Below are 20,033 nucleotides of genomic sequence, written 5' to 3'. Positions count from 1 at the left end.
GAAGTTTTAGAGTTCAGAAATATAGCCAGCATCTAATCATTGACTTCACTTCCTACAGATCAGACCCAATTTTATATCCAAAACTAAGAAATAAAAAATATTGGAATTTTTTATTGGCCAATTGGGAAATTCTCCATTCTATTCATGAAAGCAGGTAACTCAAAAGTACTAGACACAAAGGAGTTTCAAATCTCAAATTTAAATTAAAATTTGACCTTATTATCGTGCACTTCATGTTTTAGAAAAAGAGCAGATCTTTAACTTCCTTAAATATTAATATAAATATATTAATGTAATAATAATATAAGTGCCCTTAAATTTCAGTGATTTTTTTTTTCATGCATAAGGCACAATGTTAAGCGCTGTGGGAAACACAGAATTTTAAAACTGACTTGATCTTCAAGAATTGACAATCCAGTTAGGATTATCAGAGCCACAGGCGTGGAAAGTTAAGAAGCAACGCAAGGTTATAAATGCCAAGGTCTGAGAAAATGGCATGCACGTGGGAGAGCTCCGGGAAGGGAAGAGCATTACCCGGCGGGCTGATAGGAGCAGATACAAGAAGAGGGGTTCTCTTGGTGGGACGGTTTGTGGGGAGACAGACAGGGGCTCTCTCGGTGTTCAGGTTGCTGAGACAAAGCTAGAGGACTCAGATAGGACTGGATTGGCAGAGCCAGCATTAGTGAAGTGACAGAAGACAAGATGAAAAAACCAGTTGGGTTAAAATTATGAAGAGACTCTCAAATGCCCCCCTAACCTTATAAAAAAAAAATAGAGAGAGAGAAACTCATGAATAGCTTTGCTGAATACAAGAAGTTTCAGAAATAAAAAAGCTAAACCTTTCCTCTGTCACTAATTTGAAAGTTGTCATCCAAATTGGCATAGACTCTCAGGCAAGCAAACAATTTGCAAAGGAGTGTAAATAGAGCTTTGTAGATCACCCTCATCCATCCTGCCTAACCCTCTGCATAGAATGCAAAATTCCCCAGACCTTTGTCTGTTCTGTTGTAGATAAACTCTTCTGTTCTGTGACAAAGAAACAATCTTAAGAGAAGATACACATGAACTTACCTTTGCACAAGACACTGGGTTTTTACTGTAGCTTTTTCAAATTAACCCTTATACTTAGAAGCCGCCAAAGTTAGCTCCATTTTCCTAGTAGGCACCTGAACACAACGGTTTGGCTCCTAGATCTGTGATACAACCAGAGCTCACCAAAGGCAGGAGGATAGTGGAGGAGGAAGTACACGTGCTTCGAAGTCAGCACACCCAGGTTTGAATCTCTAGTCTTCCACTTACTGTAATAGAAATGTGACCTTGTTCAAAGTTATTTGAGTTCTATAAGCTCCAGTCTTCAATTTCCTTCCTCTACAAATAGAGGTGATCATAACAGTGTCTACTTTATATGTGTTTATGAGCATTAAGTGAGATAATTCTATATGGAGTTTATTGGTAGAACCAAATGTCATCAATACACATTAGCTATAATTATTTTCATTATTATTTTTGCCTTAGTCCCAAGCTTCCAGAATGACTTATGACCTTTACTGCTGGGATCTTAAATCCCACCGTGTAAACCATGAAGCTAATCCATAAAAACAAAGCCGAGGCTAGTGGGTAGTGATCGGTCCACTACCAATAGTCTACCGTAGTCTTTAAAACAAGGGGCGCAACACAGTGAGGGTCTCAGGGCTTCTCTCCCCAAGTACCTCTGCTCTGCCCAGGTGTTTATCTCCACAACAGGTCCCCGTGGCAGTTCATTCACTATACCTTCAACCAACATTTAATCAAGAGATCCAGTCCTCGAACAAAATAGTAGTGCAAATCAATCATTCAAAGATGAGTTCAAAGATTAAGGATCCAAAGATTAATAAAAGAACTTCTGACAGAAACTCACAGACCAGTTGTGAAAACAGGGATTAAACAGTCTTCACTATCATACAATGTAAAGGCAGTTCCAGAAGGCAGAGTGTTGGTCCCGTGTTCACTGCTGTGTCTCCAGGACCTAGGAGAGTGGCTGGCAAAGAGTAGGTGCACACATATGTATCAAATGAATGGGGAATACTGGATATCTTTAATGAAGGTATGCACAGGGTATTCTAAGAACATAAAGGAGGGATGGTTTAGATTATAGTAGAAATTTAGACAAAGCAGAGAATCATAAAAGTAATATATAAATATATACCATAAATATTAAACTTAAACATGAACATGTTTGTTTTTTAAACTTTTGATATAGGCTTAATTTTTTTCCTTTAAGTACAAGTCCACTAACCGTTGTTTATTGACTCTTTCTTGCACAAACTGTCCATCATTCTTCATTTTGATTTCCAGTTAACATTTCTTGGAGTAAAGCAGGAAATTAGAGATACTTGTGAAGCCATCACCGGGGCTGAATATGTCTTGATTCTTAGACTCTTCCTTAACTCTTTGCAACTGCTTGTTTAACTCAATAGTTTTTTAGAAGACTTCTATATAAAGTCTTATCAAAGCATTTGATAATGTTTTATAGAAACAATTCTCTGAGTTTTCTCACTCAGATTTCCACCTGATGTTTATGTGAATAATGTCACATCCAGTACAACTGGCATAACCGGGTCTGGGAGCAAACTCAGCTCACCCTGTGAGAGCAAGTGCCTGTGGGCACACTCGTGACAGCTGTCAGCCACGAGCTCCAGGTGTGCAGTGGACCTAGTTGGTGTGTTGCACACAGGAAAGGAAAATGTCCACTAATCCAGTTTGCCTGTTAACCGAAGATATGCTAAAGAGAGTTTCTAGAATGTTGAAAGAGTAGGTCTTTTTTAAGGAACCAGGGAGAGGATGGAAGGGCATGCAGGTATAGAGAGTAACACTTACAAAGCTATGAGCAAAGGTGGCCCTGTGGCATCATTGTACATAACTTTAGTGACCAGAGCTAGAGCTATGGGAAATAACGGGAGGGGAGGCTGGAAAGGCGGCAAAGGCACAGAGCAGGGGGGGTTGTATGCCAGTCGTCATGTGTGGCAAACAGTTGACAATGAATCCTTTCCAGCAGGTGTAACCTGCCCATGTCCTGCATCCCCCTGCTCCCTGGCCCACATACTTATGTGATCTGCCCAGCCTTCAAAAACACCTCCTTTTGCCATCCCAGCTTAGAACTTGGGAACTCCATAGAGACCTTTGAATCAGGAAAGGGCGTGATCAAATTTTCCTTTGGAAAGATAACCGGGACAGAGCTGTGGAAGTTGGGGGTGGAGTGAAGGTGGCAGTAACTGTCTGGAGACAATTGCAGAAAAGTCCAGGTGAGAGGGGTGAGGAGTAGCAGGTGACAGCAGCAGGAACAGCCAGAAGGAAATGGGCCCCAGAGAGATTTTTAAGCTTGTTAGATACACAGAGTGAAGAATGGGGAAGAATCTTGGCTGACATTCAGATTTCTAGCTTGAGTAACTTCTAAAAAATGGTGATATCTTTCACTGAGATGGAAATAGCAGAGAAAGGGAAGCAAGTTATGAATTTTGCTGTGTTTGGAGTGTCTGGATATAGAGTGACAAGACGTAAATCCTGTGTTTAGAGTTGATGTACACAGGGCTGCAGACGTGGGCTGAGAACTCCTGCCACACGGGGAGTGAAGGGAGCCGAGTGTGTGAATGAGACGCCTGTGGAGCTAGCTTAGAAAGAAATAGGACATTGCTGCACACCAGGATTTAAGCAGAAAGGATAAATATGGGGCAGTAGGGAGATGAGAGGGAGGGGGAGAAGCTGGGACAGGGTGGGGGCAGGAAGCCTTGGAGAGAGCAAGACAGAGAGAGACCAACAACAGCAAGTCCTATGAAAAGAACACATATGATCAGGATGGAAAAGGATGCTTCAGATTTCACCACTAAAAGATCTATAGGATTAAGCAAGAGTCCTTATTACTGTGTGATTAAATAAGATCTCAGGAGCTAAGGAGGGACGGGAAGTAGGGAAGTGGGGACACTTATCCTAAACAGTCTTTTGACGTATCTGTGATGCTAGTGGGAGAAGTAGAACCATTACGTATGGGAGAGGCTTAAGGTGTCTTTTGTAACAACAAACGAACATCCATTTTGTAAATGGAAGGAGCCAGAAGGGAGAAATGGGATTGAAAATAAACAGGAGAGAAGAGGAGGAGTGGATTGTGTCTAGAACACAGGCAGATGGAGGAGGAAAAAGCCTGGGTCTGGCGGGGGCTCCAGTGAAAGAGTAGACAAGATCGTCTACTGAGAGGTGGGCAGGGGCAGGGGCAGGTGGGAGACTTGAAGAAAACACAACAGAGCTGAATATGTTGGGAGGAACAAGAGAGGAAAGTGGCGCTAAACACCAGGAAGGACCCTGAGCGTCCTTGTGTGCTGGCTGAGTCAGGAAACCACGCGTCCGCAAGGAATCTGCTGTGAACGGAAGGCTATTTTCTCTGGCTCTGCTCTAAAGCCTGGCATGGGGGCAGAGGAACAGATGCTTGATCGGATGGTCCAGGTGTGCATGTTTGCAGAGCATGCACGAGAAAAGAACGAGAGTGTGTTAGTCCACTCTGCGCTGCCGTAAGGGAACAGCTGAGGCTGGGTCATTTATAAAGAAAGGAGGTTTGTTTTGCTCACTGGTCTACAGACTGCATAAGAAGTGTGGCCACCGCATCTGCCTCTGGAGGGGGCTTCAGGGAGCTTCCAGTTAAGGCAGAAGGCGAAGGGGAAGCAGGCGTGCCACGTGTCACCAGAAGGAGCAAGAGAGGGAGGAGGCGGGGCCAGGCTCCCTCAAACAACCAGCTCTCAAGTGAGCTAATAGAGCGAGAACTCTCTCATTATCTGGGGGAGGGCACCAAGCCAAACCCCTCCCACCAGGCCCCAACCACACTGGGGATCAAATGTCAACATGAGATCTGGAGGGGCCAAACATCCAAACCATATCAGTGAGAGAGTTGAAGAAGCTGCCTACAGGTGGCTCCTGGGATGAACTGTGAGATCCCGGCTAGATCGGGAAGGAGGCAAAGCCAGGACAGTTGACAGGCCGAGAGCGCAGAGTCACCACTAGGGTCACAATGTGTACAAGAGCCAGTTGGTCCTGAGGTGGGTGGGCCTGAAGCTCAGGGCGCTCCCTGAGGTTATTTGCATGCAGCAAAAGCCGTGACCATCACTTCATTCTAGACCATTCTAGGCCAGGATTCTTCTTCAAAGAGCCTAACACACGCTGGTTCATCTGCAGATTCAATGAGGTGAAGCTTAGTGGAGCTGAAATATGTTATTGAAGGAAACTGATACATTCTGTGATGTGCCTTCTATACATCAGGACCTCTTTTTTGAAAATCGAAACCCACCCAAATTTGCTCCTTTGTTTCTACAGAACATTCAGGCTAATCTTGCACCAAGAAATTAAAAATAAGAGGGTGCTGAAAACTCTGGAAATATGCCTTTTTTGCATAAGATTCTTGACCAGTGTAAAATCCGGTATAAACTAGATTTTCTTCTTTTAATTCATCCTTTTTCCCAGTAAGTCTGGTGGTTCAGTCTGAGGACCTGCTTCAGTTCTTTCCAGCATTCACCTTTCCTTCTTTCCTCCTCTCAACTGTTTGTAGATTGAACCAATAGAGAGAAACTGCGGCAGGAGACACAGTGTAACTCAAGGGAAAACAGTGGCGGCAGGCGTGTATACAGGATGGGAAGGTAGTTAAACTCTTTAGCCTGATTTTAAGATCAGCTACCAGTGTTTTGTTAACACCGGAAAGTGAAAAAAGAATAAAAGGACCTTCTGCTTTTATCACCTGGAGAAAGGTTGCTTAAAAAAGAAAAAAAAAAAAACAGCGTATTTTTTTACAAATTTCTACAAATAGACCCGTCTGGGTTTGCATCAGTTTGGAATTCAGTCTACCCTTCTAAGAATGCCTGTCTGTGACCACCAGGCTACTGAGGTGCTGGACTTTGTACACTACTAAGCAGCCCCTTTTCCATTTTCAGGTACTCTGTTCTATGCTACAAGTCCAGCGAGGAGCCCCCCGTGAGCCCTGACACCTGTGCCGCCATTTTGGAAAAAGCTGGTCTCGATAACTGGGCTCTTGGAAAAACAAAAGTAATGTTTTCATGTAACTTTCAGGAAGAAGTGAACAATTACATTAGATTTACTGAGAATTATAACATTTTACAATGATTGAAACTATTATAGCTTTTTATGTTACAAAATCTCTAGCTTAAAATAGGGGAAGTAAATTTATAAATTCCTACTGGTGTCCTTCTTCAACAAAATTAAACACTTTTGCTCTTCATAAAGGTTTCTTTTAAGAAATACAAGAAAAATGTATCTTGAGGTTTTATCAAAAATAAAGATAAAACTTAAAATTAATATACTTCAAATAGTATTGAAAACAGACATGTTTTCTCCATTTTATCACCACCAAAAATAGTCAAAAAGCTGTAGAGAATTATAATTATCTAAATAGGATTCTTATTTTTGTTTTTTTTTCCTAATTCTCAAATCTACTTCTATCATAAATTGAAACTTTGTAACTTTATCTGGGATAAAATATTCACCATTATTACTGGACTCATTACATGTATTTGGACATCAACGTGTTTATATATTAGCTTTTAGAGTCTATGAGATCTTAGCTTATTTAATCCCTTGAAGAAGAAAAGTAAAAAATCATAGCCAATTTTGAATATGGAAATGAGGACAGGTTGCTGCTGGGAGAAACCATGCGTTGGGCTTCTCGGACATTCTTTTAGCATCACCAGGTGGGGATATGGAGATAAACAGGGGACTGGCGTACACTACACATATCTTAGGGTGGTACTAAATGTGTCACTGGGGTCTGGGGAAGACAGCCAAGCTAAAACAGAGCTACTCAGACATCGACCACTCAAGAATAACCACCATCAGCCGGACCACAGAAGTAAGCCAAACAAACTTGCACATTTGCAAAGAAATGTATTAATATATTAGCTGTCTTGGTGGTGAGAGATGTGGGAGAGGATTTTAATAATGTTCAGATGAGGAATTAAGTCCCTTAACAATTTTAGAGAGTAAAAAAATAAAGTCTTGGCCGGGCGCTGTGGCTCACGCCTGTAATCCTAGCTCTTGGGAGGCCGAGGCGGGCGGATTGCTCAAGGTCAGGAGTTCAAAACCAGCCTGAGCAAGAGCGAGACCCCGTCTCTACTATAAAAAAAAAAACAGAAAGAAATTAATTAGCCAACTGATATATATATAAAAAAAATTAGCCGGGCATAGTGGCGCATGCCTGTAGTCCCAGCTACTCGGGAGGCTGAGGCAGAAGGATCACTCGAGCCCAGGAGTTTGCGGTTGCTGTGAGCTAGGCTGACGCCACGGCACTCACTCTAGCCTGGACAACAAAGTAAGACTCTGTCTCAAAAAAAAAAATAAATAAATAAAGTCTACCTTAGACTGAGTATCCTACTTATTCAGAGATAACCCATATTTATTATAGTATTTAGTAAGGGGTTATTTGGGGCATATAAAAACGTGTATTTTAATCAAACCATTTTGGATGCCTACAAAGAAGAATTTCATCAGGTGAAAATCTCATGATTTATGGTCCGAAGTACATGCCTAACTTCAATGGAGTTTTAACTTACGAAAAGGCCCTGCGTTGTTCTGCTTCTGTATGATATTTAAGTAGCATTTTAAAGCTATTTGTATTTTTCCACTTCACCTTTTCCAACTCATTAACATGGATAAAAGTATTTAATATAGGAACATTTCTAATGCCATAGAAAAAAATATGATGACCTTTTTAAACAGATTGAATTTTAAATGAATTGTCAACAGCAGAATGGACTAAATATATTAACATCTAGAGTCTTGTAGAAATTAAAACTGAATTAAATCAAAACTGTAATGCTAAACTGTTTGCCTATGGTGTCAAGCTTTCAAGTAAATTGAACGCTAGAAAATTCTCCAGTCAGGATTACCATGTCTATAACTCAACCATAAAATTTGAATTCAAGTGACTATCTTGATGAATTCAGCAAACTCTTCAAGGTGACTTTTATTGGTAAATTTAGCCATTAAAAGAAAAAATACACCCTTTCTGTTTCCTTGGGGGAGGGGAGGACAGAGCTAAAGATTGTTAGAAGAGAACATTCCAGGCCTTCAGGTTCCTCTCTTGCTGGGATTCATGTTGATTTTAGAATAATCAAAGGTCAGCCCTCCTCCCTCCATGACAGCCTTCGCGTTTCATAAGAACATGGAAGCTGCCTGGGCCGTCTCTCTCTGCCCACACTGGTGACACTCTCAGACCCCACAGGACCATGACCATGTTTTATTTGTTTGTATATCCGCAGCAGATAAGTACATACAATAGGTCTCAATAAATACTTGGTGAATGAACTCGCATAACCCTAACTGTCCTCTCTCTTACAATTAGATTTGTAAGATTTTTAAATTTGGTAAATATAACTGTATTTAAAAAGTAAAAAGCATAAAAATTAGCTTAGCCCGGAATATATGATGCTAAAACTTTGCTGGCCGAGTTCTACATCTACCACTCTTGTTGGCCCATCCAACAAAACCTAAAGTTACCTGTTGTAAATGAACAGTGAGTGCCATCTTCTGCATTTCTTCCGGAAGGTTTTCTTCAAGCAGAGAAATCTATTTTGTCATAGTGACATCCAAGCCAAAGAAACAAAAGATGGTGATTTCCAAAATCTAAAACAATTTAGAATACAGTCTGTTCAAAGCATAACACACAACTGCTTCACTTCTGCATGCCATGTTTTTATTTGGATTTTATTTTAATTTTTTAAGGTGTTCCTTAAATATTATCATGTGGAGCAGTTAAATCTAATGCGAAAGGAAGCCATTGACAAGCTTATTTTGATTCAAGCCTGTGTCAGAGCATTCTTGGGCTCAAGAAGATACCAAAAAATACAGGAGAAAAGAAAAGAAAGCGCTATAATAATACAATCAGGTAATTACTCTGACTGTCTCCCTGTGTAACAAGACACAATGTTATGTTTAGATATGGCATAAAATCAAATCTTATGATACTTCTTATAGGCCAGCCTCCAATTTTTACATAGCTTTTGCATTGCCTTGAAACTTTCTCTATACTAAAACTAAGTCAGATTGTTTTAGTGATTGACATTTTTAATATTTGAATAAATGTTCTGTTTTATATAAAATAATTTAATTTTTAAATTTTCCATCAAGAATTAATGACACACAATTGCACAATGACCTATTGTGCAAGACACAGCAGATGACTAAATTAATTATGGAGCTTGAGAATATCATTATTATAACTCATCGGACAATAAGATTTTTCCTACTTTATTCTAAAGGTTACACTTGCCATAATTTTTGACAACTTAATTAAATCTTATTTTGTTAAAGGGCATCTATTTCTTTCTGTAGGGAAATAATATTTATTATAACTGTACTTTACTTAGCAAATTTTTATTAAAATGCATTAATAGACTTTGGATTTTGTTCTCTATTTTTCGATAAGAAACAAAATTTAGATAAAGCCTAGCATAGCTGGACACAGTATCTTTCAAAATTTTTTGATTGGACACCCATAGTAAAAAATATATATATATATATATATTTGACTTTGTAACCTGATACACATACACACTGCAAGCAATAGATTCTGGAATTTTCTATGGTAGTCTATTCCATTTCATTTGCAGATGCTAGATTTGCCCACTGACTCAATGTGCTGATCCACGTAGTGGTCCGCAGCCTGTGTTCTGCAGAATACTGAGCTGTTAGCAGCATGAACAGCTGGCTGACTGTCAGGAGGTTCACATTCCTGTCCCAGTTCTGTCGGTCAGGAATAGGGCATCATCATCTCGTTTGCAATTTTAAATCCTTAACTTCTCACCAAGGCATCAAAATGCAAACCCATCAAATTGAGATTTAATTCTTTATCCACAGTTTCAAAATTCATAAAGCTCAGAAAAAAAAGATTTTTCACAACTTATTTGGCAGTGAAACTTATCCTGATGTGAAGTGAAGTTATTCACAGCCCTTTATCTATCCCATTTAGGAAAAATAGCCTGTGCTTTTATGCATGTGTTTGAAATATGCATGTGTTTGATTATGGGATGCTGCCCTGACATGGGGAATGCTACAGAATGTATATTTGCTCTGTATTAACTTTCTAAAATTAAAAAAAAATTTAATCTGAATTCTATATATCTGGCCCCAAGGACAATTGGCCAAAATGTCCAAAAGACATACCAAAAAAGGAAAAAAAAAGAGTTACTAGCAAATTTTAAGCACATTCTGTCATCAACTTTGTTTGTCCCTATCATTTTGGTTTCATTTTTGTACTCTCCTTAATACAAAAGATATTTTAGTTATTCTATTGCCTCAGCTTCCCAACTGGAAGAGTCTTGTTAATGAATCCCAGCTTTTGATGAACCTGTTTTATTTGGCATCTTTAATTTCACTTTCTTCTTTGACAGTGGTGGTCAAATCCACTTGTTTCTGCTGACTTAAGTCAAGTTCTTTCATTTCTTATGATTAACACTGTTCTGGGCCTTGTCTGTCTCAGCTGCAAGAGGACACCTAGTCAGGAAACAAAGAAAACAGATTGTTAACATGAAAAACACGGCGGTAACAACCATTCAGACTTACGATCGGGAATTTGACTACAAGAAAAACTTTGAAAATAAAAGGTATAGTGATGTTCATTCATACACCCCTGTGACATACTGATTTTTCAAATCTGTAAAATCCTAAAAGAGTGTTCACAATCTTTCTTGCACATAGCCAGGTTCCTGATACTGACTCATCAAATGTCAGCGAATATCCATGGGCCACTTTGTGTTCTGTGTCCTATTTAAGAGTTTGCTGTCATCTCACATTTTCCTTCTCAAAGTTTTTCCTCCTTGATGTCTACCAGACTGCTTTCTACAATTCTGCTTCTAATTCTGAGTGTCCTTAGTGAATATTCCCTCCTCTCCCCACGTTTAAATCCTCTTCCACATCCGAATGTGTCCCTGGGCCTTCTCATTCATTCCTGTGGCCTTCACAGCCAACACGCCCTTGGCCCCTAAGTCAGAATCACCAGCTGCCTTTCTTCTTCTGAGCCCTCAGGTCCATGCCAAGCGCGTATCAGCAAATCCACTTGAGTTCATTGGCTCAGTGGGCTTTATGCTAGGCCAGGGACAGAGATAAATGAAACAAAATTCTTACACTCCAATTTCTCACAGTATTATGGGGGAAAAATATGACCAATAAATACATGATTTTAGTAAAATGGGTTAACTCTTCTATAAAAATATGCAACGGGTGCAGTGTAGACAAGAAGGAGGGAACCCTGCCTTGGTCAGTGGTGAGAGGAAAAGGAAAAAATATCTAGATTTTGCCTAAGTGGTGAAACTCGGATTGGTCCAAAGATGGATAAGTGGTTGTCCAGGGAGATATAGATCATTCTAGCCCCCACCCCAGGCCCCTTGTCTTTAACATCAGGACTGGCCATGGGAAGAGTGAGAGAATGTGCTGGAAGAAGAGATGGCTTCCTTCTCTCCCCACACACCCACGTCTAATGTCCCCTCACGCCAGCAGTGATGGTCTCACAGATGCCTTCTCTGCCGTCCCCCCTCCCTGGCACCCACACTCTCCCTGTGTCACCCAGGGCAACCTCGTCTCTTCATACGACAAACATGAATGTTTACCTGAAACACAGAGGCACTTGGTGTTTTTAATTTCTTACATATTCAGAGACCTACATCTATACTCTTTGTATTCTCCCTGCAGGGATCCAGGTGATTTGTTTCTCTCTGTTACTGGCTATAAACAGTTCAGCAAACTTCAGAAACATCACAGGCCACCAGAGGAGCAGGAGGGGGGATGTGACCTGTGACTGCTACACTTCAGGAGTCTGAGAGAAACATGGAAGAAAGATGCACTCACAGGGGTTCTCAAACTTTTTAAACAGGGGGCCAGTTCACTGTCCCTCAGGCCATTGGAGGGTCGTCAGAGGGTGTGGTGCACATTCCACACATGCGCACTGTGGGCCCGGGACGAATTGGCTGCTAAGCAGGACAGGCAGTGGCGGCAAAAACACCCGGTGGACCAGATAAATGTCCTCAGTGAGCCGCATGCGGCCCGTGGGCCATAGTTTGAGGACTCCTGGACTAATGTCACTACCTCTAGGAATTACTACTTGTAGCTATTACATTTAATAAGGATGTCTGATGTTCAGTTAGATACTAATTTGCTGCCACCTTTCTTCTGAGGGTACCAGGGATTAGCTTCCAATATGGCAGATACATATTAAGCATCTACCACATACAAGATCCAATTTAGAGCCCACAGGTGTGAATAAGAAACTGTCCCTGCATGTAAGGATGGGGAATTGACATTTATTGGACCATCATAGGAGGAGGACCACAAAGTTAGACATAAAAGAAGCACAAGCAGAGATGAGGGAAGCTCAGAGGAAGGAGAGAGGAAGGTTGGGGAGGACAAAGGCAGGAGAGCCTGACACAGGCCCCCTTCTTGAGATCTGCAGGCTGGCGCTCTCAGCCCTCCACAACTTCCGACTTTCCTTTTCCCCCAGTGCCATTCAACCCTTGTTGTCACTTTACCCATCACCGATAGAGTCCCTGACCTATGACCTAGAAAAGCACAGTTGGGAGCTGGAGAAAGGTCCACTCCTGCAAGCCTCCCCCGCACCTGCCAGCAGAGATCACTAGTCCTTCCGGGCTGGCACTCTGCAAGGCCGATCCTCAGAAGCATCATTGCACGTGGTCTGTAGGTCCTCCAAGTGCTGTGCTGGCCTCCGGCACAGGGTGGAGTGTTCTGTAGCGTAATTCCAGACATGTAACTGATATGAGGTCTGCAGCAGTGTACACAGCAAGGTTTCACCAGCAAATGCATTTAAAGTATCAAAAGTAACTTAACTTATAAATGGATTTTTTGGAATGTAGTTGGTTAGAGACTGTATGCATATCTTGTCTTATTAGTCATATTTTGAGTAAATATAAGCATTTTCAAGGGAGTACTATGGAGGAATTCAAAATACTATTAGTAGCATAGCCACTTATCAAAATGGTGGGGATTTTTGGTTCCCTACATAGTTTTCCCACTGATCCTGGTACGATTGATTCTCTTATGCCTCCTGTATGAACCCAGAAATGTCACAGTGGGCCTATGAAGTAGCCAACAGAATTAGGAAAATGGAGTCCCAGTAGCTTTTGCCAGGGTTGGCTCAAAGAAGAGTCCTTCTTCACAAACAGATTGCAAAAGACACAAACTCCCACATGGCTTTCTGGGCCAGGATGAAAAGTTTTGGGCATCAGCCACCCCAGGTAACAGTGAGAGGTGTCAGCAGGTCAGGGTGTCAGGTGTGACATTTTCCCTCCACCTTAATACTCTTCCCTTGGCTGTGTTGCCCTTGTGAGAGTTTTGCCTCAGCTGGAAAAAAAAAAAAGTCCAGAGAAGACATTATCTTCAAGTTAAAGGGAAATCATTTTGGAATATATTAACAAAATAACAACTGTGAAATTTTGGCCAACATAGCACGTGATCATGAACTGTAGCGAGGATATTACTTTTCCTTTAATTTTGCAAGATATTTCCTGTGATAAGTAAACTTAGTGCTTATTAAAGTACAGTGTATCAGCCCGGCAAATATACCCTGCATACTGGTCTCAAAACTAGGTATGTTTTCCAAAAGATCTCATCACTGCAGGTATTTTGTTTTGAAAAGGACATGTTTTGAAGGATTAAATTCCTAGAATTTTGATATCTCATTAAATGAAATTATGATTTTTCATACGCTAGGCTGTTTCTCACTCTAAGTTGAATCTTACAGTTTTCCCATCATTAGGGTCCCATCACAGTTGTCACTAGAGAGAACATTTGGGGAAGAACTTGATTAATGTGACTTGCTAAGTGATTATTTTGAGCTTTCTTTGTTCTTCTTGCTTTTCTCCCACCATTACGTAGCATGTAGCTTTTGCCAAAAGAAGTAATAAGCTCTAGTTTAGCACCATATATTCAGATACAATATGTTTTACACAGGGAATCTTTTGGGAAGAAACAAACCGAAAATGCCATCTCTACTAATGAAAGAGTCACCCCACCTCCAAATAATAAAGGGAGCCCCGCTGTAGTGAAGAATGCTGCTTTCACAGCTGAAGAGGAAGCCACTGGTGCTGTTGAGAGTAACAACAGAGGATCCCAAACTCTGAAAAAAATCAACAATGTGTGTGGAGAAGAGACAAAGCAAGAATTGTACCTTGTAGGGGACCCTTGGGCAGAAGTGAGTCCCAAACAGAAATACGTCAAAGACCTGGAGGAGAAGAGGAAGCGAAGGGAAGTAGAGACAGAGGAGGCTATGACTCAAAGTTACTACCGGAGGTACGTGGAGGAGAAGAACTTTGAAGGGTCAAAGGCTGCATATCTAGAAAGGAAGGGCGTGTCCGAAAGGCCGAGCTACCCTGGACCCTGGTTAGCTGAGCATGAGACTTCTTTTAAAAAAACTTTGGAACCTAGTCTTAGCCAAAGGCCAGTTGACCAAAATGCAAATAGCAAAGAAAAAGAAAAGAAGACGTCTGTGGTTACCCAGAACGCACCCGTGTGCAGGCAGGAGAGAGGCCATCCGAGACAAGGGGGGGACGAGGAGAGGGAAGTTGAACCGGTAGTTCAGGCCCAGGAGGAAGATAAAGCGGCCGTGTTCATTCAGAGCAAATACCGGGGTTACAAGACAAGGCAGCAATTAAAGAAGGACAGGATGTCATCTTCTTTTAAGAATCAGAAGATTGTTGCCGCACCAACAGAAGCAGCAAGAAACACTTGCAATGTGTATCCTCAGCCCACAAAACATGAGGAAACCTACAATATCAAGATGAAGGATAACAAAGACTCAAAAGCACTTTTAGAAAAAGAAGCATGTGATTTGGCGATTTTTTCCAAACAGGTATGTTAATAAACATTTATTTACTAGAAAAAAAGATCTCTGGGACCTACACACTAACTGAATTTAACAAATAATTAATAATTGGTAGATCGTTTCATCTGTGTTTATGAGACTGTAAACCTTTTTAATTAAATGTCTTAAGGATTGTGCTATTCAAATAGCCATGAACTTTTAACCCAATTTACTATGATAAAAATAGTATAAAATGTTATAGAAACCTCATATAGTAAGGATACTAGCTTTATACAACTTATTGAAATGCTGGGATTTGACAGTGTAAAGTTTGATGTATCTGTGAGATCTTTAGAGCTAAACAAATTTTTGTTTTAAGTTTTCTAAGTCCCCTAAAGTCTGTGATTTCTCTCTTCCTAAAATTTAAGTTGAGAAGACATAATTCAGCATCAAATTTAGATGTGTAGCCATACTGGGCATATATGCAGTAAAAGTGAAAGTCCACATGTTACATCATGACAAAACCACGGACAATAAGAAATCAGAAAGAAAAACCACGGAGAAAAATTCGCTCTTGGAGAATACCTTGTGCCAGTAGTAGGCATGTTTCCTCTGTGTCTGCTACAAGCAGCAGTAGGTTTTAGGGCTTCTCGTGTTTATGCCTGTACCACGGGTAAATTTGTGCTACAGAAGGATCACGGGAACCAATTCTATAAATGCCAATTCCAGTTCTTCCTTCAGGTCCTTTAGTCCTTCTCTTTAGGTGTTTGACCTTAAGAAAACCACCTTATGTGCCAGCTCTGTTGTTTTCTCCTGTGTAAGGTTTTAACTAGATGACCTCTAAAATACATGAATCACCAGAGTAGTCAGTGGTGTAGAGTAATACAAGAAATACAGGTAATAGAAGAGATATCGAAGAAGGATCGTTTGGTACCCTGCGTCCCTACCCTCTGCTTTCTGCCTCTGAAGGTGGCTGAGCCTCTGAGAAAGCACAGTAACTACCCGTGGCCCCCTCCTTAGTGTTAGAGGTGTGGCCGGGATGTCTCCAACTTCCAGCTGTCCATAGACATCTGCCATTGATTAATTTACCCAGTTCCTTCCTGGTCTTTTTTTTTTTTAAGCACATGTAAATAGTGAGTTTGACATACATGCAGTCCTTCCTTTCCCTAGTGCATAAATTTTCTCACTCCAAAGACCAAATCAGGAACTAGCACCCAGACCTGCTATGCAACTGAGATGTTGCGGAGATGTAGAATTACGAAGTCCCCCACCTAGAGCTGGCTAACAACACCACGGGAGTGGGTTCAACACTCCTCAGGGACAAAGCTAGAGGCAGGAGCCCCACACTCTAGCTGGCAGAACAGCCATGTCACCAGAGCTGGGATGCAGAAGAGACAGAGGTTGAAGGTAGGAAGAGAGGACCCAGAGGAGAGCAGCCCTGAAGTCAGGCTCTCTGAGATGCCAAGGCAGGAGAATCAGTTGACCTCAGGAGTTCGAGACCATCCTGAGCAAGAGTGAGACCCAGTCTCTACTAAAAACAGAAAAATTAGCCTGGTGTTGCAGCACGCACCTGTAGTTCCAGCTACTCGGGAGGTTAAGGCAGGAGGATCGCTTGAGCCCGGGAGTTAGAGATTACCGTGAGCTATGATGACGCCACTGCACTCTACCCAGGGTGACAGAGTGAAACTCTGTTTTAAAAAAAAAAATACTGGAAAGGGAATGAGGGGTTTAACACAATCAAAGACAGCAGAGGGGTCCTCAGGTAGACACAGCAGAAGGGCAAGGATGGAAGCCAGCTCTCGGGAACCCGGGAAGGGGTTGATGAGGATAGAATTCCGTGGGTGGTGTGATGTGTCCGGCAGTTTTTAATGAAAAATGCGAGATGGCCAAGTGGCACACACGGCACATTATGTCGAATGAAGGCTTTACCTCAGACTCAGGTTCGAGTCCCCAGGGGTGTTAGTGAGGAGTTGATCAGCCCCCCGAGTGCCTGAGGAGCTCTCTGCATCCTTTTCCTTGATATAATCTGACACATGACCTTCTTTTTAGATATCAAAGTTGTCTGAAGAATATTTCATTCTGCAGAAAAAATTGAATGAAATGATCTTGTCACAGCAACTGAAGCCACTTTATGTGGGTGTCTGTCCCCATAAGCCAATTAATAGACGGGTTTCTTCTCAGCAGTACCTCTCAGGTAAAACCAGTAGCGTTAGAACTTCCTGAAGGGGAAGGAAATGCCAGATACTTCCTTTGTTTATTCGTTTTCCACCTTTATTCTTTGGCAGATTTGAGGTGCCTGTGCTCTGTCTTGGGGAAAACCTTTATTTCATTTCATATCTTATATGCAGATACACGTTTTTCCAGAATGTTCTAGCCACCTCCTATTAAATACTTTCTCTCATTTCATTTGCCTCCTCTTCTCATCTTTTTCTCCTCCCCCATCCCTTGTATTCACTCTCAGGGTCAATTTTTTTGAGGGGTGTTGTCCTGGTTTTTTGGCTCCTGGCTTGGAAGAATCTACTTCTTGGCACTTGACAGAGTGAGTACAGACACGAGCAACTCACGCGAGTAGTTTTTACTGCAGGCCTTTGAGCATGGAATAGAAAGTGAAAGGATATTTTTTGAGGGGAAATGGGTCTATCTCCATGTGTGGAGAAGACACTGGGGTCTTACCACCTTTTTGTTTTTATGTCTGTGTCTTATGATATGATAAATGGTAGGTGGAATATTTATTGTTTTTCTGGGAAAAGGGTGGAGAGTTTTTAGAGCTAAGGGCCCTCCCCAATTTTATCCTTATAGGGAACTTTCAGGGGTTGCCATGGCATTTGTAAACTGTCGTGGCACCAATGGGTGTGATTTTTACTGTGTTAGTGGGTGTTAATGGAGAAAAGATTGCTTTGAACGTGAGCTCCCAGTTTCTGTGTATGCTCCTGGCTGGGAGACGTCCCTACCCTCAAGTTCCTATTGTCGCAGGTTTGGTTTGAAATGTTCATTTTTGTCCCCCTCCGCTTTTTCTGTGGTTACTGCTGCCCACCTACACCTGTCCCTAACATTGACTTTCACTAGAACTTGGCAGATGACACCAGAGGGAATGAGAAGGGGTGTGTGGAGAGGGGTCTGGGGGGCAGCTTTCATAGGAGAGAGTTAGCACTGAAATATTTTTCTTTTGTCAACATCTGTAACCTTGAGTATATAGAGTACAGAAGATGCACATCTCTTTTCAGATGTACAAAGCCCAATACATGAGAAAGACCTTTATAAATTTTCTTCTAATCAACCTCAGCCACACTGTGGCCCCATTATACTAAACTGGTGGGGCATTCAGTCTCAGTGGAAAATTCCTAGGGCCTTACACGCCACCAAAGGATCAGGTAGAGCCTGCAGCCACTGGTCATTTGCCCGTGATGGTACTGTTGGGACACTTGTGGTTCCTATTCAAGTCCAGACACCCTGCTGCTCCCACGCCCTGCAGGCGGCACCTGGAGACTGGAGTCTGGACTCTCACCTGTCCACACCTGCTCCAGATAGCCGTCCCCCCTGCAATCTTATCACCTCCCCCTGGGACTGTCAGGCTTGGGTCCCACCTTGCACCCTGAGCTGCCATGGATAAACTCTAGCCACCCACCACCTTGAACTGAAATAATTGGTTAAAGAATTATTTTATTTGTTTTTATTAATCCTTCTTAATTGTGTATATAGTTCACATTTATTTTAATGTTTAATATTAGAAGTGTTTTGGTCTTTATTTAGAAGTTTGGTGATGTTATTGTGGACCAGAAATATGCCATAGAAAGTTAACTCTTGTTTATGTCAATTAGCAGGTGGTAAAATTGGTTTTATTGTACGTCATTTGCTTAGTTGCAGTTTCTAAGAACCCATCAACATTGTTAAGTGAGGACTTACTTATGATTGATATGTCTGTTCAAAGAATTACCTTCAAAAAGTTCCAAGAACTCACAGTGTTTTAGGCAAATGCATTCAAACATCCATGGAACAGATAATTTCCATACTGTGAGATCTGTTTGAGGAAAAAAAAAGAAAAATATGGAAAGTTACCTATTTTATATAGTTCATCTCTCCTAGAACAAAAGTCTGACAAATAACATTTTTTAAAAAGCTATGGATCAATCTCAGTTCTGAATTTAGAGGTAAAACTCCTGATTATCATGCTAACTAATGGAATGCAATAGTACATTAAAAACCTGTCCAAATAATACATATTAATATAGCTTATCAAAAGGCCAAAAGAAAAAAGTCATCTTGATAAATGTTAAAACAGGTTTCAATAAAATCTAACACTCAGTACTGATCTCTTACTAAACTAAAAATAGAAGGATATGCTTTAACCACATGAAGAATTTATTTCTTCTTTTTTTTTATTTCAGCACATTATAGGGGTCCAAATGTTAAGGTTACATATATTGCCCGTGCCCCCCCTCAAATCAGAGCTTCAAGCGTCACCATCCCCCAGACAGTTGCACTCATTATGTATGTATATACCAATCCCCTCTTTCTCCCTCCCACCAAGGATATATTTCTTAAACCAACTGTCAACATCATAATTAACTATAAAATGCCGGAAGCAGTTTCATCAAAAATCAGGGTTAAGAGAAGGATCCTGGTAGGATGCAGTGGCTCATGCCTATAATCCTAGCACTTTGGGAGGCAGAGGCAGAAGGATCGCTTGAGGCCAGGAGTTCAAGACCAGCCTGAGCAATAAAGTAAGACCTCGTTTCTACAAAAAATAGGAAAGTTAGCTGGGTGTAGTGGCGTGCACCTGTAGTTCCTGCTACTGGAGAGGCTGAGGCAGGAGGATCACTTGAGCCCAGGCATCTGAAGTTGTAGTGAGCTATGATGATGCCACTGCACTCTACCCTGGGCAACAGGGTAAGACTCATTCTCAAAAAAAATAAATAAATAGAATAAAAATTTAAAACAACACATTTTTATGTTATTTGGAAATTTCTAGCTAATGCAATAAAAGAGCAAAGAGAAGTTTCTGAAAAGCATAACTATGAAAAAGGAAAAAATAGGAATATTATTTGACAACATGAATTTTACATTAAAGATGCAAACAACAGACCAAAATAATGATTTGTACTAGCAGTAAGGATATATAGATATAGATATACAGATATTCTTTCCTATAAAAATTTATAATGAAAAAGGACCTCATTGGAAATCACAGCAAAAAATAATA

The 20,033-nt window shown here is 41.1% G+C and overlaps 1 protein-coding gene across 1 annotated transcript in view; it reads left to right on the top strand.

Annotated features, from left to right (window-relative positions):
* Nucleotides 1-20,033, top strand: part of MYO3A (myosin IIIA) — a 202,469-nt gene that overhangs the window by 154,692 nt on the left and 27,744 nt on the right. The window contains exons 25-29 of the mRNA XM_020284090.2: nt 5,946-6,057; nt 8,749-8,911; nt 10,505-10,628; nt 13,984-14,881; nt 16,883-17,027. Of these exons, the coding sequence (XP_020139679.2) occupies nt 5,946-6,057; nt 8,749-8,911; nt 10,505-10,628; nt 13,984-14,881; nt 16,883-17,027 (1,442 nt within the window). The remainder of the gene's footprint in view (nt 1-5,945; nt 6,058-8,748; nt 8,912-10,504; nt 10,629-13,983; nt 14,882-16,882; nt 17,028-20,033) is intronic.

This window comes from Microcebus murinus, chromosome 25 (genome assembly GCF_040939455.1).
Source record: "Microcebus murinus isolate Inina chromosome 25, M.murinus_Inina_mat1.0, whole genome shotgun sequence".
NCBI lineage: Eukaryota > Metazoa > Chordata > Mammalia > Primates > Cheirogaleidae > Microcebus > Microcebus murinus.
Note: the sequence above shows the minus strand (reverse complement) of the source record. Positions and strands in the feature narration are given on the sequence as shown.